This window comes from Oncorhynchus gorbuscha, linkage group LG01 (genome assembly GCF_021184085.1).
Source record: "Oncorhynchus gorbuscha isolate QuinsamMale2020 ecotype Even-year linkage group LG01, OgorEven_v1.0, whole genome shotgun sequence".
Taxonomy (NCBI): Eukaryota; Metazoa; Chordata; class Actinopteri; order Salmoniformes; family Salmonidae; genus Oncorhynchus; species Oncorhynchus gorbuscha.
In genome coordinates, this window is record NC_060173.1 from 112,879,820 (window position 1) to 112,896,823 (window position 17,004).

General features: G+C 42.0%; 1 protein-coding gene across 1 annotated transcript; it reads left to right on the forward strand.

The window, feature by feature from the left end:
* The first annotated feature begins 1,614 nt into the window (after nt 1-1,614).
* Nucleotides 1,615-2,720, forward strand: LOC124031249 (trace amine-associated receptor 13c-like). The gene has a single exon (XM_046342303.1). It carries the CDS (start codon nt 1,732-1,734, stop codon nt 2,680-2,682), a length of 951 nt encoding a protein of 316 aa, XP_046198259.1. The 5' UTR covers nt 1,615-1,731; the 3' UTR covers nt 2,683-2,720.
* The last annotated feature ends 14,284 nt before the right edge of the window (nt 2,721-17,004 follow it).

The following is a 17,004-nucleotide window of genomic DNA, read 5'->3' on the forward strand; positions in this document are numbered from 1 at the left end:
CACCACCAGCAATGTTCTCCAGTCCTCTGTAGGGCCTCTTACCATGGGTCGTTGCAGTGAGCCAGTCCCCCAGCCGTCCACCTGGGTCATCGAAGCCCAACTGTCCCTTCCGGAGAAGTATGACGGCACTACATCAAAATGCCGTGGCTTGCTATTCCGGGGCTCCCTCTATTTCACCTATCATACGGGAGCCCCTACCACCGAGTGTTCCAAGGTTGCTACGGTCATTTCCCTGCTGACCGGACGGTCATTGGAATGGGCTACGACCATCTGGGAGAAAGGAAAGGAGGAGCTGGGTTCGTTTGAGAGGTTCATGGCTCTGTTCAGGGTGGTCCTCCAGAGGGCAGAGATGGAGGTGAGAGAGTTTTCCAACTCCAGCACGCTGCCAGAGTCTCCCTCCTATTCAGTGCCCGCTGTAAGGGTCCCCAGTCCGGGGTCGGCGGCGAGGGTCGCACCTCCAGCGGCGCCTCGTAAGTGGGCCATGAGTAAGGTGAAGTGGGCCATGAGTAAGGTGGAGTGGGGTCTATGTCCCGCACCAGAGCCGCCACCGCGGTGAAATACCCACCCAGACCCTCCCCTATAGGTTCTGGTTTTGCGACCGGAGTCCGCACCTTTGGGGTGGTGGGGGGTACTGTCACTTCCTGACCTTAGTTCCTTTTTTATCTCTGTTTTGGTTTGGTCAGGGTGTGAGTTGGTGTGGGCATTCTATGTTTTGTTCTATGTTTCTGGTTCTGTAGCTCAGTTGGTAGAGCATGGCGCTTGTAACGCCAGGGTAGTGGGTTCAATTCCCGGGACCACCCATACGTAGAATGTATGCACACATGACTGTAAGTCGCTTTGGATAAAAGCGTCTGCTAAATGGCATATATTATTATTATTATATTATGTTTTGTATTTCTGTGTTTGGCCTGGTATGGTTCCCAATCAGAGGCAGCTGTCTATCGTTGTCTCTGATTGAGAACCATACTTAGGTTTCCTGTTCCCACCAGGACTGTTTCGATTTTCGTTGTTTCACTTTTGTTATTCTTTTATTCAGTGTTCAGTTGTAATAAATTTAACATGTACACATACCACGCTGCAGTTTGGTCTGAACTTTCCTTACTCCTCATCAGATGAAGAAGATCGTAAGAACTACTGCTCAAATTATTTGTTACTCTTATTTTTTACTTATATATTTTTCACTTAACATTTATTTTTTATTAAAACTGCATTGTTGGTTAAAGGCTTGTAAGTAAGCATTTCACTCCTAAGGTACTCACCTGATCGGCGCTTGTGAGAAATACATTTGAATTGATTTGGAGAAAATGTACCTTTTCTCTCATCTCCAATTATCAGTAAGGCTGAAGGACAGGCTAGCTGGGCACAGCAACATCCAATCCTGTCATACATACATCATGCTTTCATTAATTATTTGTTTATCCAACCGTTTGTTCATTTGTGTGTGTGTGTGTGTGTGTGTGTGTGTGTGTGTGTGTGTGTGTGTGTGTGTGTGTGTGTGTGTGTGTGTGTGTGTGTGTGTGTGTGTGTGTGTGTGTGTGTGTGTGTGTGTGTGTGTGTGTGTGTGTGTGTGTGTGTGCGCGCGCAGAGAGATCCTGGGGAGGGGAGTGGCTGTCAGTAACTCAGGGATAAATAGAGAGGCAGAGCTCAGAGTTTGTCAGAAGACGGACCTGACAGGGTCACACACAGGACCAAGCAGGAGCAGGACCTCAGCATTTTCACCTTTTATTACAAATGGAGAAACATGAAGAAATTCAATACTGTTTTCAAGACGGAAACTCTTCTTGCAGAAAGGCTTTGCAATCGACATCTATCTACATAACACTGTACATCTTCTTCTCATTGATTTCAGCAGTTACAGTATTTTTGAACATACTGGTGATCATCTCCATCTCTCACTTCAAGCAGCTCCACACTCCAACCAACCTGCTCATCCTCTCTCTGGCTGTGTCAGATCTCCTGGTGGGACTGATTGTGATACCAGTAATGACTGTAGCAATAATGGAATCATGCTGGGGTTTTGGGGAATATTTCTGTGAGTTTAATATCTACATAGATTTTTTATGTGCTTCTTTATCTCTGGGCAATTTGGTCTTGATATCTATTGACCGCTATGTTGCTGTGTGTGATCCCTTATTGTACCACTCTAAAATAACAACAACAAGAATGATGTGTTGTATATCCATTACCTGGTGTTGTTGTATCATATACGATGCTGGTATTATAAAAAACTTTGTAAATGTACAGGTACCCAGTAGGTGTTTGAAAGAATGTTTTATTGTTGAAGGAATAACCTGGGTTAATATCATTGACCTTTTAATTACAATGGTTGTCCCGTGTTCTATTATTATAACACTTTATTTGAAAATCTTTGTGGTGGCCAGATCACAGGCCAGAAAGGTGTTTTCAAAAGAGGCTGTCAGTGTGTCTGGTGTTAAAACTGTACAGGCAAGTAAGTCTGAGAGAAAAGCAGCAAAAACTCTTTCTATTGTTGTTGTCAACTATTTCATTTGTTGGATTCCATCTCTATTTGTTTTCTCTTTTTTTTCTATTTTATTAGAAAATGTCTTATCATATTTCATCAGTTTTCTGCCACTTGTTAATTCCTTAATTAATCCAATCATTTATGCTTTCTTTTATCCTTGGTTCAAAGTGACAACTAAACGTATTTTAAATCTGAAATGAAGGTGTTCATAGTTCCTATAATTGTATTCCCTCGGTAGGCCAACATAGGTTTGATATAGTTTTGTAATACAATTGTTGTAATTATTTATTTCTTGAAACAACACACTGACATTACTTATCTCAGTGTTGTCATCATAGATACATGTGGTGTTGTTACAGAATGATTTGTCTGAATTGGAATGGAATGACTTGGAGGAGGGATAAAGACATAAGCTTGTTTTATAAAATACATTGTAATCATTGTGGATTGTATACTACAAATACCTAAGGCTGTGGTTGTTCCTTGTTATTTAATGATACATATTATGTAAGTATTCTAAAAGTACATTCCCAGGACAACATGAGTCATTCTATATGTTGTTTAACACCTCCCTCTAGTGGCTCGATTGTGACACAACGTCTTCATCCTATGTTGTTAAGTTGAAATGTACTATACTGCTTATCAGATAAGGTCTAAGTCTATCTCAGTGGTGTATTGTATAAGTAGTTGATTTTAAAATGTTCGAAAATGCAATTATGTGTAACACTTTATAGTAACATTCAGTAATGAACCATGTGTAAGGCATTTAGAGTTTGCTCACCATTTAATATTAAGGCCACATTTGTAAAATGTTACTTATCTTGGTATTCTCACATTTATAAATAACTTCTACAGTATATATATTAATTATTCAACACAACAGCCCAGGAGACTGTAGCAGACACTTCAACCTCAACATACTGGGTATTAACACTTCCAAAACTCTCACTACTTCACTGCTGAAAGGTCAGGGGTCACACCAGAGCAGCTCTCTCAGAAGCTGTTGAGTGTGAATGAATATGGAGATTGGGTAACACACTAAATCATTTATATTGTATAATAATGTATATTCATAAGATGTTTAATAAATCTCTATTTAATAATCATTAGTAAGTCGTGAGAGTTTTGGACTCTCTGCAAGTATTCATACTTTCTTAATTCTTCATAAATGTTTTGAACAGTGACCAGTTTAATTTATCACAAAAAGATGGACATGCTATTGATAGACATTCCAGCAGTCCCGGATGCTCCTTAAGTTCTCAAAATGACCTAGAACAAATCAATGGTTAAACAATAAGCACACAACACAAAGGATGTTAAAGGAAATGTATTGAACATTTTATTCCAAAACAGTCACACTGTTGTAGTAGTGAGCTGAAGGATGGTAACATTATTGTCTGTTGGCAGTGACTACCAAAACCAAAGTGTGGATTGCAGTCACTCATTAGAGCAGTTCATAGACTGCTTACAGGGTAATAGAACCAATATCTAAATATATAATTTAACTGAACATTATATTTAAAGGGTTACAACCTTTAATACACTACAAGTGAAGGTGTCCACATACTTTTGACTTCTTCAATTGGGGGGACTAGATACAGAAGATGTTTTCATTTCTAAATGGGAAAACATATATATATATATATATATATATATATATATATATATATATATGGAAATACCCTAAAATAAAAAGTGACATTATATCATGTCGCATCAATTGAAACATTTGATCTCAAATCCAAAATGATGGACTGAAGAGCAAAGTTTAAAAAAAAGTTTTATTTCAGAGTTTTACACCCATTGGGCACACATTGTAAGGAATTTACATTCTGCTCACTTTTTAATATTACGCCCCATTTTGTGTAATGTTATTCATCTAGGTATTCTCACATTTATAAATAACTACTACAGTTACACATGAATTATTCAGCACAATAGTGCAGGAGACAACAGCAGACACTTCAATGTCAACATACTGGTGTATGAACAGTACCACTACTCTCACTACATCACTGCTGCCAGGTCAAGGGTCACACCAGAGCAGCTCTCTCAGATGCTTTTTACTCTGAAGGAATATAAAGAGTGGGTATCACACTAAATAATTAATATTTGATTCGTAAATTGTTTATCCATTTGTCATTTATCCAGTATTTATTTTAGTTAACTGGTAATTCACATAATTATAAACAACTTTTATAGTATATGATTCATAAGATCATTCCAAAGATGTTTAATAAATGTATTTTTACCATTTAATACTCATTAGTAAAGTTGTTTTTCCCCTAATCTAAAGTGAAGACTATTCTTTATGAATGTTTTGAACAGTGACCAGTGTTATTTATCACATAAAGACGGACCTGCTATTGGTAGATATTCCAGCAGTACCTGATGCTCCTTAAGTTCTCAAAATGACCTGGAACATATCAATGGTTAAACAATAAGAACACAACACAGAGGATGTTAAAGGAAATATATTGAACATTTTATTAGTAGTAGTGTGCTGAAGGAAGAAATCTGTTTGTCTGAAAATGATAACATCCTTGTTTCAGTCACTCAGTAGAAATCAAATAAAATGTGTGGGACATGGACGCCGACATATGGCAGATCCTGCGTATGGAAACAGCACCTGCACATTGCCCGGAGGACTGCGACAACGTGTCCACGGGTGTGCGGGACCGGCTCCTTACCTGGGCGCACACAGTGCCTGTGTTGTTGTGTCATCCTGGGATAGGCCATACCATCGCCTGCGTAACTGAGAAGTACTGGTGGCCCACCTTGGCTAGAGACGTCTCTTCCTGCTCCATCTGTCCCCAGTGGAAGACGCCCAGAAACCTCCCTTATGGAAGGTGCCTTCCCCTGCCGGTTCCACATTGAAACTGGTCTCACCGCTTGGTGGACTTTGTCACTGACCTTCCCCCTCCCAGGGGAACACCACTGTTCTCATCATTATGGACCGGTTTTCCAAAGCTTGTCGCCTCCTTCCACTGCCTTGGTTTCCGTCGGCCATGCAAATCGCGGAGGATCTTTTTACTCAAGGTCTTCTGGCAGTACTGGATCCCATGGTGCATTGTGTCAGACCATGGCCCTCAGTTCACCTCACATGTATGGAAGGCGTTCATGGAACACCTGGGGGTCACGGTCAGTCTCACCTCCGGGAACCGTCCCCAAGCAAATGGGCAGGTGGAGAGGGTCAATCAGGAAGTGGGCATGTTGCTGAGATCTTACTGTCAGGACTGGGCAGATTTTCTACCTTGAGCTGAGTACGTTGGGGTATCAGCCGGCCCTGGCACCTTGGTATCCGAGGCAGACCGAGGCCCCTGCAGTGGACGAGTGGTTTTGACATGCTGAGGAGATCTGGAACGCTGCACACACTCATCTCCAGCGGGCCGTATGTCGGCACAGGGAACAGACCGACCGCCATCGCAGTGAGCCGCCTGTTTTCTCGCCTGGAGACCGGGTCTGGCTCTCCACCGGCACTGCTGCTCATTCCGTTCACCATCTCTGGAGGTCTACATCACCAGCTTTCTCGGTTTTTAAAAAAACAATTTAAGAACAAATTATTCTTTTCAATGACGGCCTAGGAACAGTGGGTTAACTGCCTGTTCAGGGGTAGAACGACAGATTTGTACCTTGTCAGCTCGGGGGATTGAACTTGCAACCTTTCGGTTACTAGTCCAACGCTCTAACCACTAGGCTACCCTGCTGCCCCGCTTCAGTGAAATGGATCATTACCACCAACCCCGGACTGTCTTGTCTCATAACACACACCTGGTTCCCATTCCCCTTGATAAGTAGGTGTAAATATGTGCCCCCTGTTCCACATTGTCCTTGTCAATTATTATTCAATTTCTGTTGCTCTGTTGTATCGGCTTGCATATTACCGTGTCAGTGTGCACTTGTTTTACGGGTCTAGTCTTGTGTATTGCTATTACTGTTTTCAACCTCTCCACAAATGTCTTCTTAACAAACTATAGTTTTGGCAAGTTGGTTTGGACATCTTCTTTTTGCATGATACAAGTAGTTATTCAGTTGTTCAATTGTTTACAGACAGTTTATTTCACTTATAATTCACTGTATCACAATTCCAGTAGGTCAGAAGTGTACATACACTAAGTTGACTGTGCCTTTAAACAGCTTGGAAAATTCCAGAAAATGATGTCATGGCTTTAGAAGCTTCAAATGATGTCAATTAGCCTGAAGCAATTTGAGGTGTACCTGTGGATGTATTTCAAGGCCTACCTTCAAACTCAGTTACTCTTTGCTGGACATCATGGGAAAATCTAAAGTAATCGGCCAATACCTCAGAATTTTTTTGGGGACCTCCACAAGTCTGGTTCATCCAGACTAGGAGCAATTTCCAAACGCCTGAAGGTACCACGTTCATCTGTACAAACATCTGTTCATTGTAGCTAGGGGTTTTTAACAAGGCTAATCTGAAAACAAGACTCCCTAAATTCTATCAGCATATTGATTGTGCAACCAGGGCTGGTAAAACCCTGGATCATTGTTATTCTAACTTCCGCGACGATTATAAGGCCCTCCCTTGCCCTCCTTTTGGAAAAGCTGACCATGACTCCATTTTGTTGCTCTCTGCCTATAGATAGAGACTTAAACAGGAAGCTCCCGCGCTCAGGTCTGTTCAATGCTGGTCCGACCAATCTGATTCCACGCTTCAAGATTGCTTCATTCACCTGGATTGGGATATATTCCGCATTGCGTCAAACAACAACATTGACGAATACGCTGATTCGGTGAGTGAGTTTATTAGCAAGTGCATCGGCGATGTCGTACACACAGCAACTGTTGAAACATTCCCAAACCAGAAACCGTGGATTGATGGCAGCATGTGCGCATAACTGAAAGTGAAAACCACTGCTTTTAACCAGGGTAAGGTGACCGGAAACATGACCGAATACAAACAGTGTAGCTCTTCCCTCCGCAAGGCAATCAAACAAGCTAAGCCTCAGTATAGAGACAATGTAGAGTTGCAATTCAACAGCTCAGACACAAGAGGTATGTGGCAGGGTCTACAGTCAATCACGGATAACAAAAAGAAAATGAGCCCCGTCGCGGACCAGGATGTCTTGCTCCCAGACAGACTAAACAACTTCTTTGCTCGCGTTGAGGACAATACAGTGCCACTGACACGGCCAGCTACCAAAACCTGCGGCCTCTCCTTCACTGCATCCGACATGAGTAAAACTTTTAAATGTGTTAACTCTCGCAGGGCTGCAGGCCAAGACGGCATCCCCAGCCGCATCCTCAGAGCATGCGCAGACCAGCTGGCTGGTGTGTTTACGGACATATTAAATCAATCCTTATCCCGGTCTGCTGTTCCCACATGCTTCAAGAGGGCCACAATTGTTCCTGTTCCCAAGAAAGCTAAGGTAACTGAGCTGAACGACTACCGCCCCGTAGCACTCACTTCCATCATCATGAAGCGCTTTGAGAGACTAGTCAAGAACCATATCACCTCAACCCTACCTGACACCCTGCTTGCCACACTGCACACTGCCCTAAACCATCTTGACAAGAAGAATACCTATGTAAGAATGCTGTTCATCGACGACAGCTCAGCATTTAACACCATAGTACCCTCCAAACTCGAGACCCTTGGTCTCAACCCCGCCCGGTGCAACTGGGTCTTGGACTTCCTGACGGGCCGCTCCCAGGTGGTGAGGGTAGGTAACAACATCTCCACCCCGCTGATCGTCAACACTCGGGAGCGTTTTGATCCCTCTCCTGTATTCCCTGTTCACCCACGACTGCGTAACCATGCACGCCTCCCGAGTGTTGACTCAATCATCAAGTCTGCAGACGACACTACATTGGTAGGCTTGATTACCAACAACGACGAGACAGCCTACAGGGAGGAGGTGAGGGCCCTCGGAGTGTGGTGTCTGGAAAATAACCTCACACTCAACGTCAACAAAACAAAGGAGATGATCGTGGACTTCAGGAAACAGCAGAGGGAGCACCCCTATCCATATTGACGGGACAGTAGTGGAGAGGGTAGTAAGTTTTAAGTTACTCGGCGTACACATCACAGACAAACTGAATTGGTCCACCCACACAGACAGCGTGGTGAAGAAGGCGCCGCACCGCCTTTTCAACCTCAGGAGGCTGAAGAAATTCAGCTTGTCACAAAAAGCACTCACAAACTTTTACAGATGCACAATCGAGAGCATCCTGTTGGGCTGTATCACCGCCTGGTACGGCAACTGTAAGGCTCTCCAGAGGGTAGTGAGGTCTGCACAACGCATCACCGGGGGCAAAATACCTGCCCTTCAGGACGCCTACACCACCCAATGTCACAGGAAGGCCATAAAGATCATCAAGGACAACAACCACCCGAGCCACTGCCTGTTCACTCCGCTATCATCCAGAAGGCGAGGTCAGTATAGGTGCATCAAAGAGCGGACAGAGAGACTGAAAAACAGCTTCTATCTCAAGGCCATCAGAATTTTAAACAGCCACCACTAACATTGAGTGGCTGCTGCAAACATACTGACTCAACTCCAGCCACTTTAATAATGGAAAAATGCATGTTAAAAATGTATCACTAGCCACATTAAACAATGCCACTTAATATAATGTTTACATACCATACATTACTCATCTCATATGTACTCTATATACTGTACTTGATACCATCTACTGCATATTGCCATCCTTATGTAATACATGTATCACTAGCCACTTTAAAGAATGCCACGTTTATATGCTTACATACCCTACATTACTCATCTCATATGTACAGTATATACTGTACTCGATACCATCTACTGCATCTTGCCTATGCCGTTCTGCAGGGCTTCACAGGGCTTCACAGGCATAGATGATGCTGCCAGTAAGATTGCACCTAAATCAACCATTTATCACATCATCAAGAACTTCAAGGAGAGCGGTTCAATTGTTGTGCAGAAGGCTTCAGGGCGCCCACGAAAGTCCAGCATGCGCCAAGACCGTCTCCTAAAGCTGATTCAGCTGCGGGATCGGGGCACCACCAGTACATAGCTTGCTAAGGATTGGCAGCAGGCAGGTGTGTGTGTATCTGCATGCACAGTGAGGCAAATACTTTTGGGGATGGCCTTTTATCAAGAAGGGCAGCAAAGAAGCCACTTCTCTCCAGGAAAAACATCAGGGACAGACTGATATTCTGCAAACGGTACAGGGATTGGACTGCTGAGGGCTGGGGTAAAATTATTTTCTCTGATAAATCCCCTTTCTGATTGTGTGGGGCATCCAGAAAAAAGTCCGGAGAAGACAAAGTGAGCGCTACCATCAGTCCTGTGTCATGCCAACATTAAACCATCCTGAGACCATTCATGTGTGGAGTTGCTTCTCAGCCAAGGGAGTGGGCTCACACACAATTTTGCCTAAGAACACAGCCATGAATAAAGAATGGTACCAACACATCCTCTGAGAGCAACTTCTCCCAACCATCCAGGAACACCATCTCCACCCTCTCCGAGTTGGGCATCTCCGGCGTGGCCCACGCTTGGATTGCGTCCTACCTGACAGGTCGCTCCTACCAGGTGGCGTGGCGAGAATCTGTCTCCTCACCATGCGCTCTCACCACTGGTGTCCCCCAGGGCTCTGTTCTAGGCCCTCTCCTATTCTCGCTATACACCAAGTCACTTGGCTCTGTCATAACCTCACATGGTCTCTCCTATCATTGCTATGCAGACGACACACAATTAATCTTCTCCTTTCCCCCTTCTGATGACCAGGTGGCGAATCGCATCTCTGCATGTCTGGCAGACATATCAGTGTGGATGACGGATCACCACCTCAAGCTGAACTTCGGCAAGACGGAGCTGCTCTTCCTCCCGGGGAAGGACTGCCCGTTCCATGATCTCGCCATCACGGTTGACAACTCCATTGTGTCCTCCTCCCAGAGCGCTAAGAACCTTGGCGTGATCCTGGACAACACCCTGTCGTTCTCAACTAACATCAAGGCGGTGGCCCGTTCCTGTAGGTTCATGCTCTACAACATCCGCAGAGTACGACCCTGCCTCACACAGGAAGCGGCGCAGGTCCTAATCCAGGCACTTGTCATCTCCCGTCTGGATTACTGCAACTCGCTGTTGGCTGGGCTCCCTGCCTGTGCCATTAAACCCCTACAACTCATCCAGAACGCCGCAGCCCGTCTAGTGTTCAACCTTCCCAAGTTCTCTCACGTCACCCCGCTCCTCCGCTCTCTCCACTGGCTTCCAGTTGAAGCTCGCATCCGCTACAAGACCATGGTGCTTGCCTACGGAGCTGTGAGGGGAACGGCACCTCAGTACCTCCAGGCTCTGATCAGGCCCTACACCCAAATAAGGGCACTGCGTTCATCCACCTCTGGCCTGCTCGCCTCCCTACCACTGAGGAAGTACAGTTCCCGCTCAGCCCAGTCAAAACTGTTCGCTGCTCTGGCTCCCCAATGGTGGAACAAACTCCCTCACGACGCCAGGACAGCGGAGTCAATCACCACCTTCCGGAGACACCTGAAACCCCACCTCTTTAAGGAATACCTAGGATAGGATAAAGTAATCCTTCTCACCCCTCCTCCCCCCCCTTAAAATATGTAGATGCACTATTGTAAAGTGGCTGTTCCACTGGATGTCATAAGGTGAATGCACCAATTTGTAAGTCGCTCTGGATAAGAGCGTCTGCTAAATGACTTAAATGTAAATGTAAATGTAAATGAACAGTTTGGTGACGAACAAGGCCTTTTCCAGCATGATGTAGCACCTTGCCATAAGTTAAAATGATAACAAAGGGAACAAAACATCAATATTTTGGGTCCATGGCCAGGAAAATCCCCAGATCTTAATCCCATTGAGAACTTGTGGTCAATCCTCAAGAGGCGGGTGGACAAACAAAACCCCAAAAATTCAGACAAACTCCAACCATTGATTATACAAGAATGTGCTGCTATCAGTCAGGATGTGGCCCAGAAGTTAATTGACAGCATGCCAGGGCGGATTGCAGAGGTCTTGAAAAATAAAGGTCAACACTGCACATATTGACTCTTTGCATCAACTGCATGTAATTGTCAATATAAGCCTTTGACACTTATGAAATGCTTGTAATTACACTTCAGTATTCCATAGTAATATCTAAGACAATGTGGCAGCAAACGTTGTGCAAATTAATATTTGTGTCATTCTCAAAACTTTTGGCCACTACTGTAGTAAAGTTGAAATGTACAATACTGCATGATATCAGATAATGTCCAAGTCTATCTCAATGGTGTATTGTGTAAGTAGTTGAGGGTATGTCATTTATTTTACTCACTATGTCTTAATCATTACTCCACCTTTTGTTAAATGTTAATAAACTAGATTTTCTCAAATGTATAAATACTGCTGTATCTATTACCTCTTGCTCCTACCTGGCATGCAGGCGTCCCATCTAGAGATCTGGAAATGCAAATGCGCTACGCTAAATGCTAATAGTATTAGATAAAACTCAAACGTTCATTAAAATACACATGCAGGGTATTGCATTAAAGCTACACTCGTTGTGAATCCAGGCAACAAGTCAGATTTTTTAAATGCTTTTCGGCGAAAGCATGAGAAGCTATTATCTGATAGCATGTAACACCCCAAAAGACCCGCAGGGGACATAAACAAAATAATTAGCATAGTCGTCGCTACACAAACCGCACAAATAAAATATAAAACATTCATTACCTTTGACCATCTTCTTTGTTGGCACTCCTAGATGTCCCATAATCACTATTGGGTCTTTTTTTCGATTAAATCGGTCCATATATAGCCTAGATATCGATCTATGAAGACTGTGTGATAAACGAAAAAAATAGCGTTTCAAAACGTAATGTAATTTTTTTAAATTAAAAAAAGTCGACGATAAACTTTCACAAAACACTTCGAAATACTTTTGTAATGCAACTTTAGGTATTAGTACACGTTAATAAGCAATAAAATTCATCAGGAGGCGATGTAAATTCTATAGGTGTCCGTCGGAGACCGGAGGGAATCGGTTCCCTTGATTCGGTTTGACCAAGAATCAAAGCCGAAGCAAATGACAAGACTCTAGACATCGTGTGGAAGCTGTAGGTACTGCAACCTCAGCCTCATTTAATTCGGTTCTTCTTTAACAAATCCTGGAAGTGGCGCATGGATATTTATTTCCATTTTCAGTGATCAGATTTTCCTGCGCTTTTCGATGAAACGCACGTTCTGTTATAGTCACAGCAGTGATTTAACCAGTTTTATAAACGTCTGAGTGGTTTCTATCCACACATACTAATCATATGCATATACTATATTCCTGGCATGAGCAGCAGGGCGCTGAAATGTTGAGCGATTTTTAACAGAATGTTCAAAAAGTAGGGGTAGGAGTAACAGGTTAATGATTCAACACAACTGCGCAGGAGACCGCTGCAGACACTTGAACCTCCTCATACTGGCTATCGCTATATCACATCATATAATTCACACATTTTTGAAAAACTTTTAAAGTCTGTAATAATGATTCATAAGCTAATTAATAAGATGTTTAATAAATAAACTTTTAAACCATTTACTAATCGTTAGTAAAGTAGTTTTGCAGTCCCGGATGTAAAGGGAGGACTATTCACACTTTCTTAATACTTTATAAATATTTGAACAGTGAACAGTTGAATTGACCACAAAAATGGACATGCCATTGGTAGATGTTCCAGCAGTACATGAAATGTACAGTGCTGCATGATATCAGATAACGTCCATGTCTATCTCAATGGTGTATTGTGTAAGTAGTTAAGGGTAAAATGCAAGAATATGCAATTGTGAGTAACACTTTATAATTTCAGTAATAAACCATCTGTAAGTCATTTACAGCTTGCTCACCATGTCTTAATCATTACTCCATCTTTATTTAAATGTTAATAAACTAGGTATTCTCAACTGTATAAACACTACTATATCCATTAACGATTCAACACAACAGAGCAGGAGACCGCAGAAGACACTTGAACATCATCATACTGGTTATGAACACAATAACTACTCTCCCTACCACTACTCTCACTATCAGTACTCTCACTACCACTGCTCTCACTACATCACTGCTGCCAGGTCAGGGGTCACTCAAGAGCAGCTCTCTCAGATGTTGTGGAGTCTGAATGAATATGGAGATTGGTAACATTTTGCAAAAACACTTGCTAAGTAAATAGTTTATTCATCATTCATGTATCATTACTCCCACATTTGTTGTAGTAAGCTGGTTATTCACAGATTTATTAACAACTTTTATAGTCTGTAATAATGATACATAAGACCATTCATAAGATGTTTAATGAGTTAACATCCTCTGTGTTGTGTACTTATTGTTTACCATTGATTTGTTCTAGATTATTTTGAGACCTTAAGTAGAATCAGGAAGTATTGGAATGTCTACCAATGGCATGTCCATCTTTTTGTGATAAATTTAACTGGTCACTGTTCAAAACATTTATAAAGTATTAGAAAGTGTGAATAGTCCTCCCTTTAGATTCTGCAAAATGACTTTACTCATGATTAGTAAATGGTTTATGAGTTAAGAAAGTGTGAATAGGCCTCCCTTTAGATTCTGCAAAATGACTTTACTCATGATTAGTAAATGGTTTATGAGTTAAGAAAGTGTGAATAGGCCTCCCTTTAGATTAGAGAATACAAAACTACTTTACTAATGATCAGTTAATGGTTTATACGTTCATTCATTAAACATCTTTTGAATGATCTTATAAAACTATGCTATTATAAAGTGCTACCCATATTTGCATATTCTTAGATTTGACCATCAACTACTTACACAATACACCATTGAGATCTACTTAGATGTTATCTGACATTATGCATATTGTACATTTCAATTTTACTACACTTGTTGAAGGCATTGTGTCCCAATTGAGCCACTAGAGGGAGATGTTGAACAACATTTAGAATGACTCATGACATCCTCAAAATGTACTTTTAGAATACTTACAAACTATTTATCATTAAATCACATGGAACAACCACACACTTTGGTATTTGGAGTGTACAACCCTAAATTACTACAATGTGTTTTATTAAATAAGCTTATTCCTTCTTAAGCCTTCTCCAAGTCATTCCAATTCAATCCAGCCAAATAATTATGTATCAACACCACACAGTTGTGGGCCGTCAGGGCCAGCAAGGCCTTCTCTGCTAGCCTAAACATCATCAGAATATATATATTTGTAAATATATTTTCCCACAAATATGTATTAAATTATTCCCCAGAGTAAGAGAAACACTCTTCATTTCATAGCGTTCCTCTTGGTTGCACTGCTTCCAGCCCCAGGTTGATATTTGGAGCCTTCAGAATCAACAGTGCGGGCACTTGTAGCTTAAAGTGAATGGAAATTCAAATTTAGTGTCAACCAATCAGCTTTAGAGTTGGCTATTGTACGCCTGCTGGCTGGCTCCAGTGTTACATAGGAGCCAGCTCGCAGGCGTAGTGCCTGCACATCTTTTGATTGGATTACCAATATTGAGAGGCAGGTCCTATATGGGCAGGTCTCAGAACTAGGAAACTGAAATGGATCAACAAATTAATTTGCGTACTACTAAACTGTTTTTTCAACCCACAATGGCGGAAGGAGAATATATCGATTTGGTCGAGGATATAATTATAACGCCATTCTCAAGACAAACTTTCAAGAAAAGTTATACATTGTCAGGAGAGGTAGACGCCGACTCTACAAACCCGACGCTACAAACACAGGCTCCGAGAAGCACTGCAAACTGTACTGCTGGGAATGCCTATTATTTGCTATTGATCGATTTGGTGTTTGGAGCCACACTGGCTTTGCAAACCTGAGTTGTCTCAGTTACATCATGGGGACAAGTACTTTTTGTCGGACATCAGAACAACCAAGATGTATTCTGACCAAATCACCCATTGATGTTTTTTTTAATGTGACTAAGAAATATGATTTCCAGTTCGGCTCAGTTGTATCGATCAGTGATCTCAAAAGCACTTAGGGGCAGTTCAAAATGTACTGGGAACATTTTCATTGAACCTCACCTTGTACTGTAACAAATGTACACACCCTCCCCCCTCATTGAATGAACTCTAAATAATGCTTAGAAACGTGGTTATTGACATTGACAATTTAGCATACTTTTGTGGCACAATCGATGCCACGCACGGCTACGGGCCAGAAGGTTGAGGATCGCCGACCACCACGGACGAGCTCAATCTCCTGGCATATTTCATTAGGCCTACAACACGATGAGATCTGGCTGCAGGCAATTAAAATCTAGGGGGACATTAGATATCCAACATTTTGATGCCAATCATATCCTGTTCAGGATACCACGGTTTACTGCCCCTTCTGGAGGATTTGGGTACCCATATAAAACAGGATAATTTTTTTCAAAAGTTGCTAATATATGCATAGAAAAAATATTATCGAATAGAAAACAATCTAACGCTTCTAAAACCGTTTAAATTTTGTCTCTATGTAAAGCAGAAGTGTCAGGGCATGCATTCTCCCAAAATCTCTCTTGTAATGGAAAAAGTTGCCCCTACTTTGACGTCATCTTAAACGCAATTCCCAAAAGGCTACCGCTCTGGGAACAGTTTCTACATGTTCAGCGTGAAGGCTGCCTTCTATGGGGCTTCTCATTGTGAGAATCGCGTGCTCATGAGACGTTGAGCGTGCCGAAAGGTCTCGGTCACGCCAAAAAACAGTGCACCTATTTGCGCGCTCTGCACATTTTCTCTCTTTCCCTCAGGATCGATTAAAAGACGTGTGTGTTTCGCTTCGTCCTCACAATTGCTGTACACCTTTATAACATGTTAAAGCTTAATTATGAACATAGTTTGACAAGTTTACTCGACATATGATATATATTTTCGACGTTTTGGTGCGCACCCACTTCAATTTTGCCTACATTTTGACCAAAATCAGACTATTTTGAGAACCGAAAGACGCAGACTTGAAAACTAAAGGCTGTTTTTGGTAAGTATAATTCCTTCCGGGTCTTCTGATGAAAGAACAGCAAATGTAAGGGAATATTTATGTGTTAATTTTGGGTTTCTGTCGACTCCAAGATAGAGGAGTCATTATGCTAATGTGGGAGCGCCGACTCCCTATTATAGCCTAGTAAACGCAAAATGTAATGTTATAAATAAAAGTAACACAGCGTTTGCATTTAGAAGAAGTGTATCTTCCTATACATATGTAAAACATGCATATTTAGTCAAAGTTTATGATGTGTATTCCTTGTTAGCTGATGTTATCTGCCGGAGCTATTTAATTTCTCCGGACATTTTAGTAGCATTTTTTGAACGATGCATCATTGTAAACAGAGATTTATGGATATATATAGCATATTATTGAAAAAAAATGAATGTACTGTGTAACATGTTATATTACTGTCATCTGATGAAGATTTCAAAAGGTTAGTGAAATGATTTTTCTTTTAATCCTGCGTTTGTTGATTGCATATTTTTTCCTACTTGGCTATGCTAATGAGCTATGTCTGCGGTGGTGGTTTGACATAAATATGTGC

Excerpts from the sequence above, each read along its gene's own strand:
- LOC124031249 (XM_046342303.1), top strand. The coding sequence starts at position 1,732 with ATGGAGAAACATGAAGAAATTCAATACTGTTTTCAAGACGGAAACTCT.